Source organism: Sebastes umbrosus, chromosome 1 (assembly GCF_015220745.1).
Source record: "Sebastes umbrosus isolate fSebUmb1 chromosome 1, fSebUmb1.pri, whole genome shotgun sequence".
NCBI lineage: Eukaryota > Metazoa > Chordata > Actinopteri > Perciformes > Sebastidae > Sebastes > Sebastes umbrosus.
This window is the reverse complement of record NC_051269.1, coordinates 29,911,107-29,929,494: the sequence shown is the minus strand read 5'-3', so window position 1 is coordinate 29,929,494 and position 18,388 is coordinate 29,911,107. Positions and strand designations below refer to the sequence as shown.

Genomic DNA, 18,388 nt, shown 5'->3' with positions numbered 1-18,388 from the left:
GAAATAACAGATCGTAGAATGGCATGATGGACCAATTAGAATCGAGTATTCAACAAAGCCGTGTAATAAGCAGGTATAGTTTGCATTAGTGGACAACCTCCGGGTCTGAAAAGTGAAGCCAATGCTGAAGTGCCTTAAACTTGCATTCTTTCTAATAGCCAGCAGGGGGCGACTCCTCTGGTTGCAAAAAGAAGTCTGATTGTATAGAAGTGTATGAGAAGTGACCCTACTTCTCACTTGATTTATTACCTCAGTAAACATTGTAAACTTGAGTTTATGGTCTCAATCACTAGTTTCAAGTCTTCTTCAATACAGCATGATGTTCACTTAGTAAATTATTGTGCAATTTAGAGCCAAATAGACCATAAAGCAGGGTATGCTTTAGGGCGTGGCTACCTTGTGGTTGACAGGTCGCTACCACGACGTTGTCCAAGTTTTCGTCTTACAACTTTAACACAGTGTGTTTTCAGTTCATGGAAGTTAATTGGAACATTTTGGGTTGCCTAAAAATGTCTTATTCAGCGTTCGGTTGTACTTAGCTCCACCCTCTAGTGTCACCTCTGGTTGCAAAATACCAAGATTACGACGGCCAAAACGTCAAACTTGAAGCTTCAAAACAGCAGTCCACAAACCAATGGGTGACGTCACGGTGACTACGTCCACTTATTATAAACAGTCTATGGTTTGCATGCTAACATTTGCAAATTAACACTAAACGCAATCTACAGACGATGTCATGTTATGTAGTTTTGCAGGTATTGTTCATCAAGTGATGGTGTTAAATGAAGAGTTAAGGTATCACAGAAGTTATAACAATTCATCATGAGGGGGACATGAATGTTTGTACCAAATTTAATGGCAATCCATTCAACAGTTGTTGAGATATTTCAGTCTGGATCAGTGGTGAACAGACATTGATTGCATGCCTCAAGCGTCTGAAAACAATTGCCGGTTGTTGGGCTGATGGTGGCCGGTGGTTTTATTGGTTTAATTTTAATTATATATAATATATATTATATATTTAATTATATCGCCCAACCCTACCGGGCGGCAGAGTCCTGCTAACAGAACTAAATACTCAGCAGTATCGACAGTTTCTGTTTAGAGGAAGCGTTAAACAGTCAACATGACGCGTTACATAATGAACTGCAGTTTAGCTGCAAGGAGCCGGTGCAGACAGCTGCATAGATTAAATTGAGAACATGTATGTTGTGTGAGACATGCGAGTGAGACACGTCTGATATGCTTGCGGTCTAGATGGAGGGCAATTGTGGTTTGTAGTCATTCAATCAAACATTACAGCAGTGATCGTTGCAGACACACCTAGTTGTAAATGATTCTTGAGTGAAGGTGTCTGGGAACATGAGCGAGAGCTAGTACACAGTGTGTCAACAGCCGGCTGGCTGCTCCTCACCATCCTGCACACTGTGTGCTCTGCTACACGTCTCCGTCTGGTTTTCTCATAAACAGGAGAAGGAAATGGAAAAAAGGCCTCCTTCCATCCTCTGCTGGCCCTGATCCCTCTGCTCCAGAATTACACCGTTCACTGAAACGTTACAGGCCCTGCACATAAATATTCAGCTCACTCACACATCAAGTCAGGGCTAACTGGAATTCATGTTTATGCTTCATGAATATTCAGGTTCATGAAGCATCATATTTTCCCCTGCTAATTAAAGCTGAAGGCGAGATTGGAGCAAATATGATTAAAAAAAAGTTATTTTTAAAAAACAGTCGCTATATCGTGATTGTAATTAATCAAACAGCTAACCTGAAAAAAAATCATGTGCCTCTGTGTCCTCCGGTGCTCCTAATGGCATCTGCAAGATTTCACAGACCGGAGGAAAACAAGCAGTAAGAGCTGATCTGAGATCTGCTGTCCATCTGCTGTCTATGAGAGCCGGCTGTCAATCACTTGCAAACTCCGACCAAACGGTCAAACTAGGCCGCGCTGATCAAATATGAATTAATATTATGTTACATTAATGCCTAGTTCTCGCCTAAAATGTTTTCAGAATTATCTTGTAGTGCATGGTTTAGCTGTAAAATCAGAAAGTTTGTGACGCCGCTGCCATTGTGAAATCTGGTGAAGGAACGCCAAGTTCCGGTCACATGACCAGAGCACAGCCAATAGGAACGCTCTCTCAATGAAATGACCTGTGATTGGCCAAAGTCTCCTGTCACGGGCTAGATTTTCTAAAGCCTGAAAACAGAGCCATGATGAGGTGCAGAAGTCTAGTTTTCTCTCAGAGCACTTGAATTACAATATGCTGAAAGGTTATTATGGAATTTTTGCCCAATGATGCCAAACATATACTGCCTACTGCTACTTTAATGACACGTAACACAGTTTCTTCTCATCCAATGTGTGCTGGGATAAGCTCCAAACTCCTAAATCTGCACAGGATAAGTGGGCAGAGAAATTGGATGGATGGGTGGATAATATAGAAATTCTCAACAAATGAAAGCTGAGGAAGAAGAAGGAAGAGCTAACTGCTAAATTGAAACAAAAGAGGGTGCTGTAACACAACAATAAGGTTTTTGATGGGGGCCCTAGAAAGGTGAAAGGAAAGTAAGCCACAACTTGTTCACATCTAAAAACCAACGAGCACAAACTAAACAAAGCCTACAGGATAAAAAAAATTCCAAGAAGGAAATATGTTAATGCTTACGTTCATATCAAGAATTTAATCTACAAAATACAAATCTATATCTACACATACAATGTTTCAATATAGTATTTGAGGCCAAATAAAGACATTAAGCAAACATATTTCTAAATATGTTTTAAGTAAAAACACGTGGGCTTGGTTTAGGATCTTCAAATTTAACAAAAATCTTCCTGCTCACTACAACATCCAGCTGCCCCATAAAGATTGCAAATACAATAGATCAGCTTTCACCTACTGATTAGTACAGTACATATATCTCTAACTCAAGGGATTGTAATTTAAAAATCTATGGCACAGGAAAGAAACACCCAAGAACTAGAATGGCACTCGGAGAGCGCAGACCTCCACACCCTCTCTGTGCAGCTTGCGCCATCATCCACGTGTATTTTTGTTTATGATGACATCAGCTGTACATAGCGGAGCATCGTAAAACACTTCATTCAAACTGGACGGAAACAAAATAAAACTCACCTAAACTGTTGTTGTTACTCTTTCCAACAATCACCAAGTGTGCTTTGGTCGAACTCAACTGTAATTTCACAGAGTTTAAAATGAAAAAACGCCGAATCTACAGTTGTTCCACCCCCTGATCAAATTATTTTCATTACTGTTCAACTAGTCTGTGTAATGGAAGGTTATTTGGCATTGATACAAAAGTGTCCCACCCAACCCCGCACTCCCCTAATAATAGCCCCAAATTTCCAATACAGCATTAATAGTCTTTTTTATCATTATCATAATTGATGGTAAGTAAAAGAAGAGCTAGTCCAAGCTGATTATGTGGTCTTAACCCACATCTGTGCTATAATGCATGGAAATTAAATGACAGAAAATCTGTATCATTATGAAATCACAGAAAATACAAAAGAAGCAACAACAAAATAGTGTTCATTTTGTCACATATCATCATTAATGTCATCCATTATTGCTGGCATCATAGAGAGAGCCCCATGCTAAGCTAAATATGTATTAAAAGGTACAGTAGCAACTCGTGTAATATGAGCCATCCAATCTGACAGTAACAGTTACACAAAGCACACATGTTGCTACAAACACCAACATTAACATGACGTCACCTCTGGTGTACCTTCTGAGAAAAAGTAATACAACACAATACAAAGATTCATCAATCTGTTAAAGTAATTATTATTGGTTTATGATTTCTTGTTAATGAGTCATCATCTTTTCACATTAATTACATTTCCCATAGCAGACATTGCCCTCAGGTGGTTTCCTGTTAGAGAGCTGGCAGGTAAAGCATATCCTCAAACCGTTTGACAGAAATTATAAGGGCACGCCTAAAGCTGTTCCCTGAAAACCACAAATACTCTATAATCTTCTAAAGTTTCATGTTTTTACCTGCACTGCGTAGTGTAAGTGCAAGTCTTGCCTTTGTTTGGCTATGTGTCTGAAGACATTTTGAGGAAAAGCTGGTCATGGGAAATATTATTAATAATTATAGAGGCCACATGTGCCAACAAAGGCGGTTTAGAAGAAGACTGTTAGCTCGTAAACATGGATGTACTGTAAACAATGTTGGACTTGAAATCCACTTTGCAAATGTTTAAATGCATTCAACACCTTTGTTAAGGTGAGTAACACTGAATATCAGCATGACTTTTGTGTATTTTAAAGAAAACTCAACAGGGTACCTTTACGTTAAGTTCAACCTTAAGCTTAGAAACAACAATTGACAAAACAGTCTTACGTTGAGGTCAGTGGGTAAACCTCCAGTTCTGAAAAGTGAAGCGAATGCTGAAGTGCCTTAAAACGTTCATTCTTTCTAACAGCCAGCAGGGGGCGTCTCCTCTGGTTGCAAAAAGAAGTCTGATTGTATAGAAGTCTATGAGATAATGACCCTACTTCTCTCTTGATTTATTACCTCAGTAAACATTGTAAACATGAGTTTATGGTCTCAATCGCTAGTTTCAAGTCTTCTTCAATACAGCATGATGTTCATTTAGTAAATTATGGTCCCATTTAGAGTCAAATAGACCTTAAAGCAGGGGATGCTTTAGGGCGTGGCTACCTTGTGATTGACAGGTCGCTACCACAGCGTTGGGAGGTCTGGGAGTTGTCCGTGTTTTGGTCTTACAGCTTTAACCCTTTCACAGTGTGTTTTCAGTTCATGAAAGCTAGTCATAACTTTTTTTGGTCCCCTAAAATGTCATATTTAGTGTTCAGTTGAACTTAGCTCCACCCTCTCGTGTCACTTCTGGGTGCAAAAAGACCAGATGGCAACGGCCAAAAACCAAGGTGGCCACAGTCAAAATGCCGAACTCGATGCTTCAAAACGGCAGTCCACAAACCAATCACGGGGACTAAGTCCACTTCTTATACAGTCTATGCTTGAGGTCCATTTATTAGCTATTCTGGAGCTTTCATTCACATCATATGATCCTCATCATCAGATGGAGTTTGTTAAGTTAAATTTTTACTCAGAGCGCTGTAAACAATAACTTATTTTTAAAGGCCATTTGGGGACAGCGGAAAGCTGTTAACACAACACTGATACATCATCAGCTTTTAAGTTGATGAACATGGTAGCATATGGTTTGTATTTACACATCCAGAAGAATGAACCAAAACAGCCATAAAAACAGTGACTGAAAGACTCTAAAACTCTCTGTGGAGCTGAGATGAACTGCAGGTGATAATTATCCATTGGTAACATAAAAATATTGATTATATTATTATATCATATTACTTTGAGGACTTCACATTCGTGTAGGAATAAATGTTGCCATGTTTGTTTTTTGTGTGGGTGTGTTTTTTTGTTTTGTTCTCTTGACTAAATGGACTTGAAGTGACATTTTTTTTACTGTTCAATATCACAGAAACACAGATGCTTACACCGGTTAGCGTGTTATTTTTAGAAATCTAAACAATCAGTGTTCAACAGCACCAGCTGAGCCTGAATTAGTTTCTTCTCCCACCTCTTGTTCTTCCTCTTCTCATAATTTCACTCACCATCTGCTGCCTCAACGTGTCCCTCAACAGTTCACGTCTTTGACACTAGAGGGCAACATCTTCTGTGTAATCGACAGCACACACAAGCTTAGTATATGGTGATATAAACTAAGCCTTAGTTTATATAGTTACTAAGGTAAAGGTGTACTTTGCAAATGTTTATTGCACATTACATTACACATTAATACCAATAAATGGTATATAGATATTCTTTTGACAGATTGGATGTATTAATTCAAAGAAAAATAACGATTGTACCGACTGAAGAAGAAGATATATAATCTCATTATAACTATTAGACATGTATTTTTCTTTTGGAACCATATTATTTCTGTTAGTGTTTAAATTCATTTCAGGTTCACAAATGAAGTACTGCTCTAAGTTAAATGTGTTTTTTTCTTGGTGACAAAGTCATTTTCACATACTGAGTTTCATTACTGCAATACAACAGATAGTCCCCGGCATGAGATGGAGCAGTTGCGTGCATCATCTCAGACCACTTGGTTACCAGGACACCCTTAAGATTATTTTTAAGATCACATAGCGGATTTAACACCAGAATTTAGATTAGACCCGTAATTAAAATTGGTACCAACATACATACAAAACAATCTGCTGCTTTCATCTGTATGAGAAGAAGATGAGAAGCTTGACGTGGTGTAATCATGAACATCTGTGTGTGATTTATCTGTGTGTGTGTGTGTGTGTGGACATCTGCTTTCCATCCCATGGTTTATGCTGCCCCCTGTGCCCTGGGGTGCCATGGTTCAAGTTACCTTAAGGAGACCCATTGTCCAGGGACCGCTAAAACCGAATCTCTATCATTCCTAGAATGTTCCATTAGTTTGTGATATCATGAGTGCATCTTCTTTATGACTAGACCTACGTGTTATACTTTATATGTGATATTATGAAATTAAACAATCTTTGTATGTAAGTTATAACTCAGTATACTTTCTTTGATTTACAATAAGTGAGAATCATTGCTATGTGGGTGTGTGTGTGTGTGTGCGTGTGTGTGTGTGTGTGTGCGTGCGTGTGTTTGTGTGTGTGTGGGTGTGTGTGTGTGTGTGTGGGTGTGTGTGGTGGGGGGTGTAAACTTGTATAAATCACATTGTGGGGACAAAAATCCGGTTCCCATAAGGTTTACCATTGAATTGTAGGTTCAGATTTGGTTTTGGGTTCAGGTTAGTGAAAGAGTTGGTTAGAGTTAGGCATGTCATTTTTATGGTTAAGAACAAGAAAAGGGTTTGAGAGAGAGAGACTATAAGAGATGGACAAACTTTGTAGTAAAAGATAAACTGCCACAGATTGCATCGTGAAATTCATAATTAAATGATTTTATTTAAAGAAACAGTGTGTCACAAAAGTATGTTTTCTTCAGGTGTATAATCACCTGATAATAAGAATCGTTATATTTCCGTTACCTTAGAATGAGCCGTTTATATCTACAGGGAGCGGGTCTTCTCCATGGAGTCCGCCATGTTGCACCGTCATGTTTCTACAGTTGCTCAGAACGGACAAACCACACTCTGTTGACTTTTCCTGCTTGGGCCGGAGTCGATAACGTTACTCGCTCCCGTCGCCGCCGCTCTTTCTCTCTTGCTTCACCACTCACTTCCCACATATACATAGCTCTCCAACGCGCTTGGCACACGGGAGAGGCTTCAGTTGGTTGCAATCTCCTCACCTCGTCGCTAGATCCCGCCAGCACTGGACCTTAAAGGTTGATACAAAAAAATGTTGTTGTGTCTCCTTCTTCCACAGTAAAAAAAAAAAGCATCTTACTTAGAAAGAGCAGCATTTTTAAAATATGTGAAATCTATCAAGCCCATATGAATCTGTAGGGCAGATGTAAGAACATCTGACTGCCATTCATACATATAAAGACCATTTAATCCATCTCATGCGAAACAAAACTAGGTCTCCAAACAAAGGGAATTTCCTATCACTGACCTGCTTTCTTTCTGGAAATAAACACATCTTTGAAGGGCTGAAGAAAGCTAGGATGAGTAGATGTTTAGAATAGTTTTAATTATTTCAAACTTCTCTGCAGGTGAGTGAAGCAACGTCCAGAATGAAAATTCCTGTGACATTCCTGTGAAGAGTTCACGGCCTGATTGAAAAGGGCCAGGCCCTCTGATCTCTCTGATCCCTGCTCAGCGCTGCTCCTGACCCAGACGGGAGTCAGGGTGGGGGGCTGGGTTAACGTTGGGGGCCACGCAGAGTCCACCTGGGCCTCTTACTTTGAAGTCCTGGTCAGCAGAGAATCAATTTCTCTCACTCTAAATGGTAACTGCTGCACCTTCTGTTTATCTCTCTTTCACATTTCTTTATATTTGTTTGTATATGTAGATATGTACTTTCTGTCACGCGCACACATTAGACTTTATCTATTTAACCACCTCATATAAACAGGTCTTTAATGTTATGTTGCAAGAGGTATTTAACCTCAAACAGCTCATAAGCCAGTGGCGAGTGAAGGGTTGGAGTTCATCCTGGTTCAGTTCACAGGGGCTTCTCCATTCAGAGAAAAATAAAGCTGTGTTGAGAAGTAAGAACAACACACACCTCAAATCCCATTTTCAATAATAAATATGACTGGTTCAGTGTTTCATAAGGCTGGGCAGAGGACTGACCGGTCTGTTCAGCTGCATCGAGCTTCAACAATCACTGTCTCAGCCTTGTAAATTCCTCACCCAGGTCTCCAGCTCAGCTTTAACACAATGTGGCCATCTGGTTATTCATTTCTTCCCTTTTTGATCTATAAAGCCTTTTATTGTCAGATGTCTGACACAATGGCTATAACAAGTAACTTAATTAACATGTGTAAGGCACTGAGCCAGTTTACATAGCATACTTTCCTACGTGTACTGACAGGACTGCTCTTTGCTCTTTGATCGTTCACCAAGATGGTGCAGCCATTGGACAAATGTTAAAAGCAAAACAACAGGTTTAAAGGAATATTTCGACATTTTGGGAAATATGGGGGTGTAACAATTCTCCAAATCCACTACAAGAACACTTCAACAACACTAATGCTTACTTGCTTTATTGCTAAGAGTTAGATTAAAAAATGTATGCCACTGTGAAATATGAACAGCTAGGAGAAAGTTAGTTTAGCTTAGCATAAACACTAAGAAAACAAACACTGTGAGGTCGCCAGGCACAAAACAAAACATTGTTTTATGCTAACTGCAGTACCTGTGAGGGTTTCTTATTTGTCATTGTTTTGTGTTGTTGTGTAGGTATTTTGAACATATAAAAAATGTGAGATTAAAGGGACTGTTTGTAAGAATCAGAAATGCTTGTTAACAGCGACACCTGTGGCCGTTAAGTCAACGAAAGTCAGCGTCGGGCTCATGCTTGTGCTCGCTCTACATAGACATGAACGAGCATCGCTCAAAACAGTGAGGCGACACACGTCAGCTAAAACCACAATATCACTCTATATTTCAACTGCTTAGCAGTAATGTTAGCTGACCAGACGAAGGTCTCTCCATGAATCAGTGCTGATCCTGCGTTGGCTTTTCCTGCCTCAGCCTCCCGACCGCGGCCGGAGGGAACGGGTGAGACACCGGAGTTTTGGTCAGAGACGATAACCTTTCTCGCTTCGGAGCCCCGTCACTTCACAAGACACGGGAAACCTCTGTTGGTCTGGAGGAGCTGCAGCATTTATTTCTGCACAAACGTCCACTGGACATTCACTAGATATTCTCAGAGCTACTAACTCTTCTTCAGTGTGTAGTGTGCACGCATGCACTTGAGGTGGAGCGAAATAGCGAGAACGAGCGCGGTGAGTGAGTGAAGGCAAGCAGGCAGGCAGAGGAGCAGAGTACAGCAGAGACTCCGGCCCTGGAGACCAAAGCTACGGTCTCCCCCGCGTCCTCCGACCGCAGCCAACACTGTTTTGCAAGACGGGCTTCACTAGATATAACTTTGGTGCTTCCGTGTAGTTTGTGTTGGAGTCTTGTCTGAACAGCGTAGCTGTGGGACACAGACCAGGATTGATTTATACGTGTAAGAAGTTACAAACAGTCCCTTTAACTTGAGATAAAATATTTTAATCGATTGATAGACCTAGTTTAAATTGGTGTACAATGTACATGATTAAATAAGTTGCACCCAACTAACACTGTTATGTTATTCTTAAGCTGTGAACACGCCAAGCCGACATCAAAGAACTAGCGGCGACGAAGGCCGACTGTTGAGTCGCATCATGTCTCCTTTGTCTTGGCCAAAAAGTTGCACTCGAACGTACGTTCTGCGCCTGCGTGAGATGAAATAACTCTTCACACCAGCAGGTCGAGGTAGTCTGTATTTGTCATTCATAAAGGGAAACCAGAAGACCGAGGAATGCAGATATACAGGCCGTTGTTATGATACGTACATGAAATAAAGCGTCGTCTGCCAACCATTTTCACACCACTTTCACTCACCACTTAGCTTCATTCCAGATGACCATGTCATAGTGAAAATATCTCTGTATTGGAGTGATCAGATGAGATGAAAATGAAAAATGAGAAGCGCTTTCCTTCTTTACTTTACTCATTTGCATGCTTTCTTCACGTCCGTTTCTCTCCTCGTGCACTGATTTGCATAAACTGAATCACCAATCAGAGTGATTCCTCTCACAGACTGGCGCCGCCGCCGATTCGAAATGCTGAATCGGCCCAAAAAAATCGCAGACTCGGGCAGACCAGAGCTGACGTTGCGGGACACAACGAAAAACTTGGCCGATGGATGCTCACCGACGGCCCCAAACTGTCCAACAGCCAACCGTCAGCTTGGTGTGTCAGGGCCTTTACATGTTACAGGAAGGGTCTTGCATTTTTCTGTAAGAGGAGAGTTCCGAAGAAAACATAAGGGTTAGCCCACCTCACCACCCCAATCATTTATGTAATGTATGTCTGTGTATGTCTAACAGTCTCCTGGCATAAGTGTGTACTTGATCTTCTCATCTAACTCTTGGAAAGAAAGCAATTAATCCAGGTCAGAGTCAACGTCCTCAGCTCTTCCTTTCGCTACAGTAGCCCATATGTTTACACATTTAATGTGCAAACTTCACATATTCACAGGCCCTTTACTGCACTGCAGAGGATGAAACATGCAATGTAAAAATATTATATGTAGATCTCTGGAGGAAACACAAGCCAGTGGGTTTGTACTCAACATGAAATGGTACATCCAAAGGAAAGACTTTCAGTGATGCTTTTGTTCAAAACAAATAAGGTCCAGATACATCCTTTTCCTGTGCAAACATGTTTAGCTATCAAACAATCACACTACTCTTTTATAATGTGACCAAGGGACATTATAAAATGGTGTCCCACAATAACAAGAAAAAGAGAAGGATATATAGAGAAGAAAAAAGGGATAAAACTAATTCAGATGGAGATCGTGTCAGAGAAAGGACACAGAGGCAGGAAGAGGCCCGCATTAAGACCAGACAGACTGTCACACATGTTTTCATTTAACCCTTTACAAGATGTAAGGCTGTTGGAGAGGAATGGAAAGAGTTAGATCCTCCCCTGTTAAAAAAACTTTGTCTCTGGCACGGGGATTTTTGCTAAGTGGGCTCAAGGTGGTTGGGATATACCATTTTGTTATCCATTATCAGTCTATCTGAATAATGTTGGAAAGCAAAAAACTATTGTCTTTGTATAGTATTGTCACGTAACCCATAGTATTATAGTAGTTTAGTATAGTGTAGTATATTACTGCAAGATAATTAAAATAATAAAATCACCTTCAACAATGACATGACCTTACAGACATCTTTCCCACTGTCAACTACAGGAAATAAGTTGCCGTGGATGTAGATTGACTATTACTTAGCTAAAAGAGCATAATGCGCAATAACAATTTAACACACTTGTGTCATATAAACCACATGCACACACACACTCAGGTGTTTTAACAACAATAGAGGGGGTTGCAAAGGTGCAAATGTCTAACTATAGAAGAAATAATGGGATTCACAGCTAAAAGGACCTGAATGTGCTGCACACAGATGGGAACAATCCCTCACGGCCACTGCATCTGCACATCACTCACATTAGTGGAAAAAGAGGCACCAGAGTGGGGTGTGGGGTGTGCTGGGCCATGCCTGAGCAAACAGGGGGTGCAGGAAGGAGAGGGGGGATGTAAAAGAGAGCAGGGAGGGGAGGAAAGTGTTTTTTACAAAGTGTTTGTCAGAGTCCCCCTTCAGTCCTGAGCACAGTCTGAGAGAGAAGAGGGGACCAGGAGGGCGAGCCAATCTGATCAGGTAGGTGTGTGTGTGTGTGTGTGTGTGTGTGTGTGTATGTGTTTTTGTATGTGCATGCATGTGTGTGAACACTGTCTGTCTCTGTGGTATTTATCTATGAAACCTTATAGGAGATGAATAAACACGTGATGATAGAGTCATATTTTCGTTTGAGCTTTTGTTCTGCAAATCAGAGGGTATAATTATTGGATATTTTCCCACAATTTTGGGGGCAGCAGTGAAGAACCATTAACAAAGCTGGCATTCATGGCGAGGTTCTTTCTTTTTTTTTAATGCTTCCTCTCTGGATTCCCCGTGGATTAAGACCCCGAAGAATGTACCTCTCTGCAGGCAGTTACATTTCCAAAACAAAGTCAGTGAGCTGCACTGCACCTTTGACTGTTCATTTAGCAGCTTTTTCTCTAAAGGTGTTAGAGAAGTTTGTTTTTTTGACATTTTAGTGGCTTAATTAAGATTTTATTTCGTTTTTGCAAATCCATACCTCTTTACTATATAAGTGAGGAACTTTCCCTTAGTGAGTACAGACTCTGAAGTGTATCTGTTTCAAAATATTAAAGAAAATACTAGTCAATATACCCCTATTAACAAAAGAGCTCTGTCAATTTGTGAATAAATTCATTTCTATCTTGAATTGTATTGCCTTTTCTCTTTGTCTTTGTCTCGGTTAGATTACAGTGAAGATTTGTGTGACTGTGACCATGCGTGGGGTGATTGTCTTCCTCCTGTCTGCCCTGCTTCCACTCTCTCGCTCCCATGGACATGGACGGGACCCCTTCGCCTGGCTGTACGGCCCGCGGAGCCTAAGATATGGCTCCCTGCAGGCAGACACCACAGGAGGGGATTGTCCAGATGAGTGTGACTGCCCCCCCTCCTTCCCAGCCGCCATGTACTGTGACGGGCGGGGCCTGACAGCCATGCCGACCATCCCCTCCCGCGTGAAATACTTGTACCTCCAAAACAATGCCATCACAGCTGTGCCCGACTCAGCTCTAGTAAATGCAACAAACCTGATGTGGCTCATGATGCATCACAACCAGCTGACATCTGATGCCATTGGCAAGAAGGTAAACCCCACATGTGGTCTCAGTCAGATCCAGCAACACATGTGAGCTCAGAGCATGAAGCGGTGATGCTGCTCTAAATGGTTGTCAGATGGCTGGCTTTATGCAGTTGGACATGTGGTTCTTAGTTTTAATGTCCAACTGACATTAATTAAAATTACATGTGTTTTCTCAGACATCAAAAGGGAGACATTTGTATGTTTTGGTTTCATGATGGCTTTGTATTAATCCATCATAATACCGTTACTTTTCTTCCTACTGTACGTAGATGTTTTCATACAGCCAATCAAACTTCTGCATTAAGCAAAACAAGCAATAACGTCATTGTTCTATTATAGGCAGACAGTTACACTGGCAGCGTCCGAAATCACTTTCTATTAGTGCACCACATTTACTGCCATTTTATTAGAGTGACAGAATGTTTAAATATATCCATTATATATAGACAGTAGTGCCCTCAAAATATTCCCCAAAGGAACGAAGAAAGTCATGTCCATTGTATGTGAACTACTTTCCGCAAACAACCCCACGATGCATTTTTTAGATGCGAAAGTCACAGTTGCACGAGCCAACAGCTACCAGTGATGATGCAAAATGATGATGATAAATAAGTGTCTGAAATCTCAATTTACAGCACACTATTGCACACAAACAACAACTTGCATTAGCGTCTAACTTACAGCGTCTTGCCCTGAGCCTTAGCTTGTTGAACGAGCAACCAGCAAAAGAAAAAAGTGCACTGGTATCAAGCAAATTAGCTGCTCAGCTGCAGCACATTAAACAGCATGTAAAATACAAATGTCACTTAGATTGGTTTCGATACTAATGTCATTCTAACTCTTCAATAGAGTGCTCCAGGGATGATGTATTTTTGTAGGCCTACCAGGAAGTTAGCATCGCCCCGGTTCCCTCGACAAAAGGCCAATGGGATTTTTCCTTTGGATTTTGGGTTATTGCAGAAAATAATCTCTTTTATTATAATGATAATAATAAAAAATAATAATAATGATAATTTAATAATTATTCTTATTATATAATGAAAATAATGATAATAAGATACCGATAATCTTGTTTATGATACTTAGCAGCTCAGCAAGATAATCTTCACAAAGAACACTGCTTTTACGATTTTTGAAGTGTGAATGCAATCGCCAGAAGTAAAAAGCTAACGTTAAACTATAAACAAACTACAAAAAGGTTGCATGAGTGTGAGTATACACGACGAGGCTGTAAAGGCGGACGAGACGGCGTGATGACATTTAGAAGTCTCATTTAGCCATTTGTTAGCAGCCGCCTTTTTTAAAGACATATCAAGGCTTCAAGATTCACGAGTGGGGTATTTATTGATGCATTTTATGTCGTAGAACAAACATTAAAATCTCTTGTGTTAACCACAAACCTTATTTCAGGCATCTAACTATCAGGCATCTATCTTTTGTAGGCATTTCTGCAGTTGGAGAGACTAGAGCGTTTATATCTACAACACAACAATTTGACTGCCTTCCCTTCAAACCTCCCTCGCACCCTGCGAGACCTGAGAATCAACCACAACAAGATTGAAAAGGTAATGTTTTGCAATAGTTTGATATTCACGCAGAGCCCCTCTCTGTTCTCATTTACTCGTTTTGACCGTACGTCACAGACATAAGACTTAAAAAATTACTGTTGCCTAGGTAACACCTGCAGACGTAGAGGGAATGGATAACCTCACTATCCTGTATCTCCATGACAACGCTGTCACAGACATGGGCACATCACTGAAGGCACTCCAATCCCTCACACTGCTGGACATCAGCAGCAACAAGTTGACAAAGGTAATTGTGTGTATCTGTGTTTGCAAATGTCCCATGAAGTGAATCTGCAGTCCTCCCATAATATTTTCATTAACTGACTCCAGGTCCCAGAGGCACTCCCCGAACATCTGCACCAGCTCTACCTGGAGTCCAACTCCATTGATTCTCTACCAGAGGGCTTCCTGGGCCATTTCACTCAGCTGCAGTATGTCAGGATGGCTCACAACCAGCTGACAGACAAGGGTATCCCTGCCAACACCTTTAATGTGACCGGGTTGGTGGAGCTGGACCTGAGCTTCAATAAACTGGAGAGAATCCCTCCAGTGAGCACCACACTACAGCATCTCTATCTGCAAGCCAACCAGATCAAAGGTAAAGTGTATAGCCTACATGTTTTATGAATCATTTGTGTAGCACTACACATGTCTTTTTAGAAAAAAAAAAAATTAGAAAGCAATTTATAGAAGTTATTAAAGGGCCCAAACATTTCTCAATCAGCTTCTTTCTATGAGCAATCAGGTTCTAAATAAATACAGTTTTGGTCAACACGTTCTCATCCCAAACATACTGACGCTTTGTCAGGACCCCTTGGCGTCACTTTCTAATGCTCTGGGAAGCCCAGCGCATCAAACTATGATGCTGTGGTTAACATTGTGTATTCAAACAAAAACACTTGTTTAGGTTTAGGCAACAAAACAACTTAGTTAGGTTTAGGAAAAAACGCTTCACCACTCACTTCCCTCGCACACACACTCCAGTTCAGTTCAGGCTTCAGTTGGTTACAATCTCCACACCTCACCGCTCGATACCGCCAGATCCTACACACTGGACCTTTAAGACACACAACACGCTGTTGGTCTCACACGGCACATGAACCGCGGCCTCCTGGATGAAAGCCCTGTGTTTGTTGGACCCGTCCACCACCCCTCCAATGTGTTTTTTTGTTGCTCTTTAAACTAAGTCACCACACTCCCCGACTACTTTCTCTGAGTGAATATTGACGGCGATGGGTTTACATTGTAGTTAATTGAAAGCCTGGTAACATTAAAGGCCTTGTGCGTTGGTATCACACGCCGAGGGGCGTGACAAGGCGTCAGTATTTGACACCCTGGGAATGAGAACGGGCAGGTTTTGGTTGTTTGCTGATGTTTCCAGTCCACAGTAAATCAAATCTGATCAAACTACACACATGCAGTCCTGATGAAGAAGATAATCTTAAAAAACATTAATTTAGGAGTTTTTTTTTTTCCTATTTAGTCATGAATATTTAATATTATGGCAAAAAATACTTAGGACCTCTCAGCAGTTTCATTTCCTAACTGATATACAGGTGCTGTGACACAAACACAGTCTTTACCACCTCCCCATCTGTCCCTCTAGAGTTCACTCTGGGAAGTTTCTGCAGCGTTATGGACGTGACCAGCTTCTCCAAGCTCCGGACGCTGCGACTGGATGGGAATGAGATCAGCCGCCAGGACATCCCTACAGAGACAAACCGCTGCTTGCGCCAGACTTCCACCATTGAGGTCTAACTGTGTGTATATAGCTAAAAATCAACAGCAGGAGGCAGCAGATCTTACTGTACTGTAATATTCACTATTAACATCACAGTGAAAGCAAAGGTTGTCATATGTGGTTGTTTATATGACAGCAGTTTTACAGTAATTGGAGAAGCTTTACTAGATATGTCATTTTTCACAGGACATTTTCTGTGGAAAATACAAACAAGTTAAACTTTAAATGTTATGAGTTTCCCTAACAAATCTGGACAAATGCCCAAGTCTTGTTTGTAAAGTTAAATGAGCCCCTTCGCAACAAAATACAGTGTATAAACCTAATAAGATAGCCTACTGTATGAGCCAAATATTTCTTTTTTTGCGTATTGAAAATGATCTGATCCTCCTTATATGTTGCTGTGAGGATCTTTGTAATCAGTGCTGTTATCTCTCTTCCTACAAAGCATGCTTTTGATTGTTTTGTCTGATGATAAAAAATAGTATGTAACGTGTATGATAGAAGCATTACGATATCTTCATCACTTCTCTGACAACTGTGTCCCAAAGTGATATCTTATGGCAGTTGGGTACATTATTTTTTCTTTGTGATAAAGAAACAACAAAAAAAACTGTGACATAGATAGATATCTACCATGTGATAAATATCTCCATACTGTAGTGAATCACACACGAGGGGCTTTTAGGTGTGTGATTTAGGATTCTTGAGTTACTGTATGCATTACATGGATTGGTACTGACAAGTGGGTTACAGAATAAATAAAAGATGGGATTTTTAAAAACAACAAGTACTTTTTCTTTGTCTTCCGGTATTTGTAGTGTCTTTTACTGTCTTTGTGTGTGATGTGGGTTTGATTCAGTGATTTTATGGACTAAGGGTGGATTCAAGAAGAAGAAACAGAGGAGCACCGTAACATAGTTTGCTCAGGACAGTCGGCTTTTGTTCACACTGAACGGATGCAGGCAGCGACACATTCTTTGGCTATTAAATACACAAAGGCACTTGTTATCTCAAAAGTTAATGTGAAGGATATGAGAAGTTTTATGAGTTTAGAAAACATTTACACACGTACAATATGAGGAGCTTCAAAAGACGACAGATCTTCTGCTCACTAAATGGTATCAGGGACTTCCTGCGCCACATCCAAGTTGTTTGTGAGGTGGAACGTCTGCAAAGTGTTGGACTCTAGAGAAGATTTAGAGGCTGAATCCTCTCCAGCTAAATGAGTCTTTATGTACTTTTCTGAACCAGAGGTCAGTGGTGGAAAGTTACTCAGTACATTTACTCAAGTAGTGTACTTAAGTACAATTTTGAGGTTGAGTATTTCCATTTTCTGCCACTGTATACTTCTACTTCACTACATCTCAGAGGCAAATATTGTATTTTTTACTCCATTACATTTGTTTGATAACTGTAGTTACTAGTTACAGCAAGTAAATAATGATATTATTATATCAATAATTATCTATATAATGATAATATTCTTATTCATTTTTTATTTATACCATTCTTGCATTTATATTTAACACACTTTATAGATCCCACTTCTCAGCATTTTGTATTTACTTTTTTGGCACTGTGGTTATATGCTATATATTGCTCGTCTTAATGCAAATATTTGTACATATTTCCTATTTTTTATATTCTCATTTTCTTATTTTTAATGTTAGTACTTATATTTCTTTACATATATTTTGTTTATATTGTAGCATTATGTGCATGATTTACATACTCCTTTATTTCTATTTTCTTACATTTCTTATGTTTATACAAGAGCAATCCCCCGGGGATCAATATTTCTGATTCTGATATTATTATATTAATTAGACTTTATTGATCCCCAGGGTGATTTTCACAAGCTACCAAGCAGTACATGAATATAAAAATGAATTAAAATCAGCCTGCTGTAGTATTTAAGGGATATGCACATTAATAAATCAATAATCATAATACAATTATATATTTTATTATAAAAAGGGCTGTTCAACAAAATGAGTACTTTAAGTTTATTTTGATGCTAATACTTTTGTAATTTTATTTGAATTAAATTTTAAATGCATGACATTTACTTGTAACTGATTATTTTTTACCACTGTGGTATTACTACTT

The 18,388-nt window shown here is 40.0% G+C and overlaps 1 protein-coding gene across 1 annotated transcript; it reads left to right on the top strand.

Annotated features, from left to right (window-relative positions):
* Positions 1–11,801: 11,801 nt before the first annotated feature.
* Positions 11,802–17,059, top strand: fmoda (fibromodulin a). Its single transcript, XM_037792659.1, has 6 exons — positions 11,802–11,910; positions 12,579–12,974; positions 14,413–14,535; positions 14,645–14,785; positions 14,869–15,136; positions 16,145–17,059. The coding sequence occupies exons 2-6, from the start codon at positions 12,609–12,611 to the stop codon at positions 16,294–16,296; spliced, it is 1,050 nt and encodes a 349-aa protein (XP_037648587.1). The 5' UTR covers positions 11,802–11,910; positions 12,579–12,608; the 3' UTR covers positions 16,297–17,059.
* Positions 17,060–18,388: the final 1,329 nt, after the last annotated feature.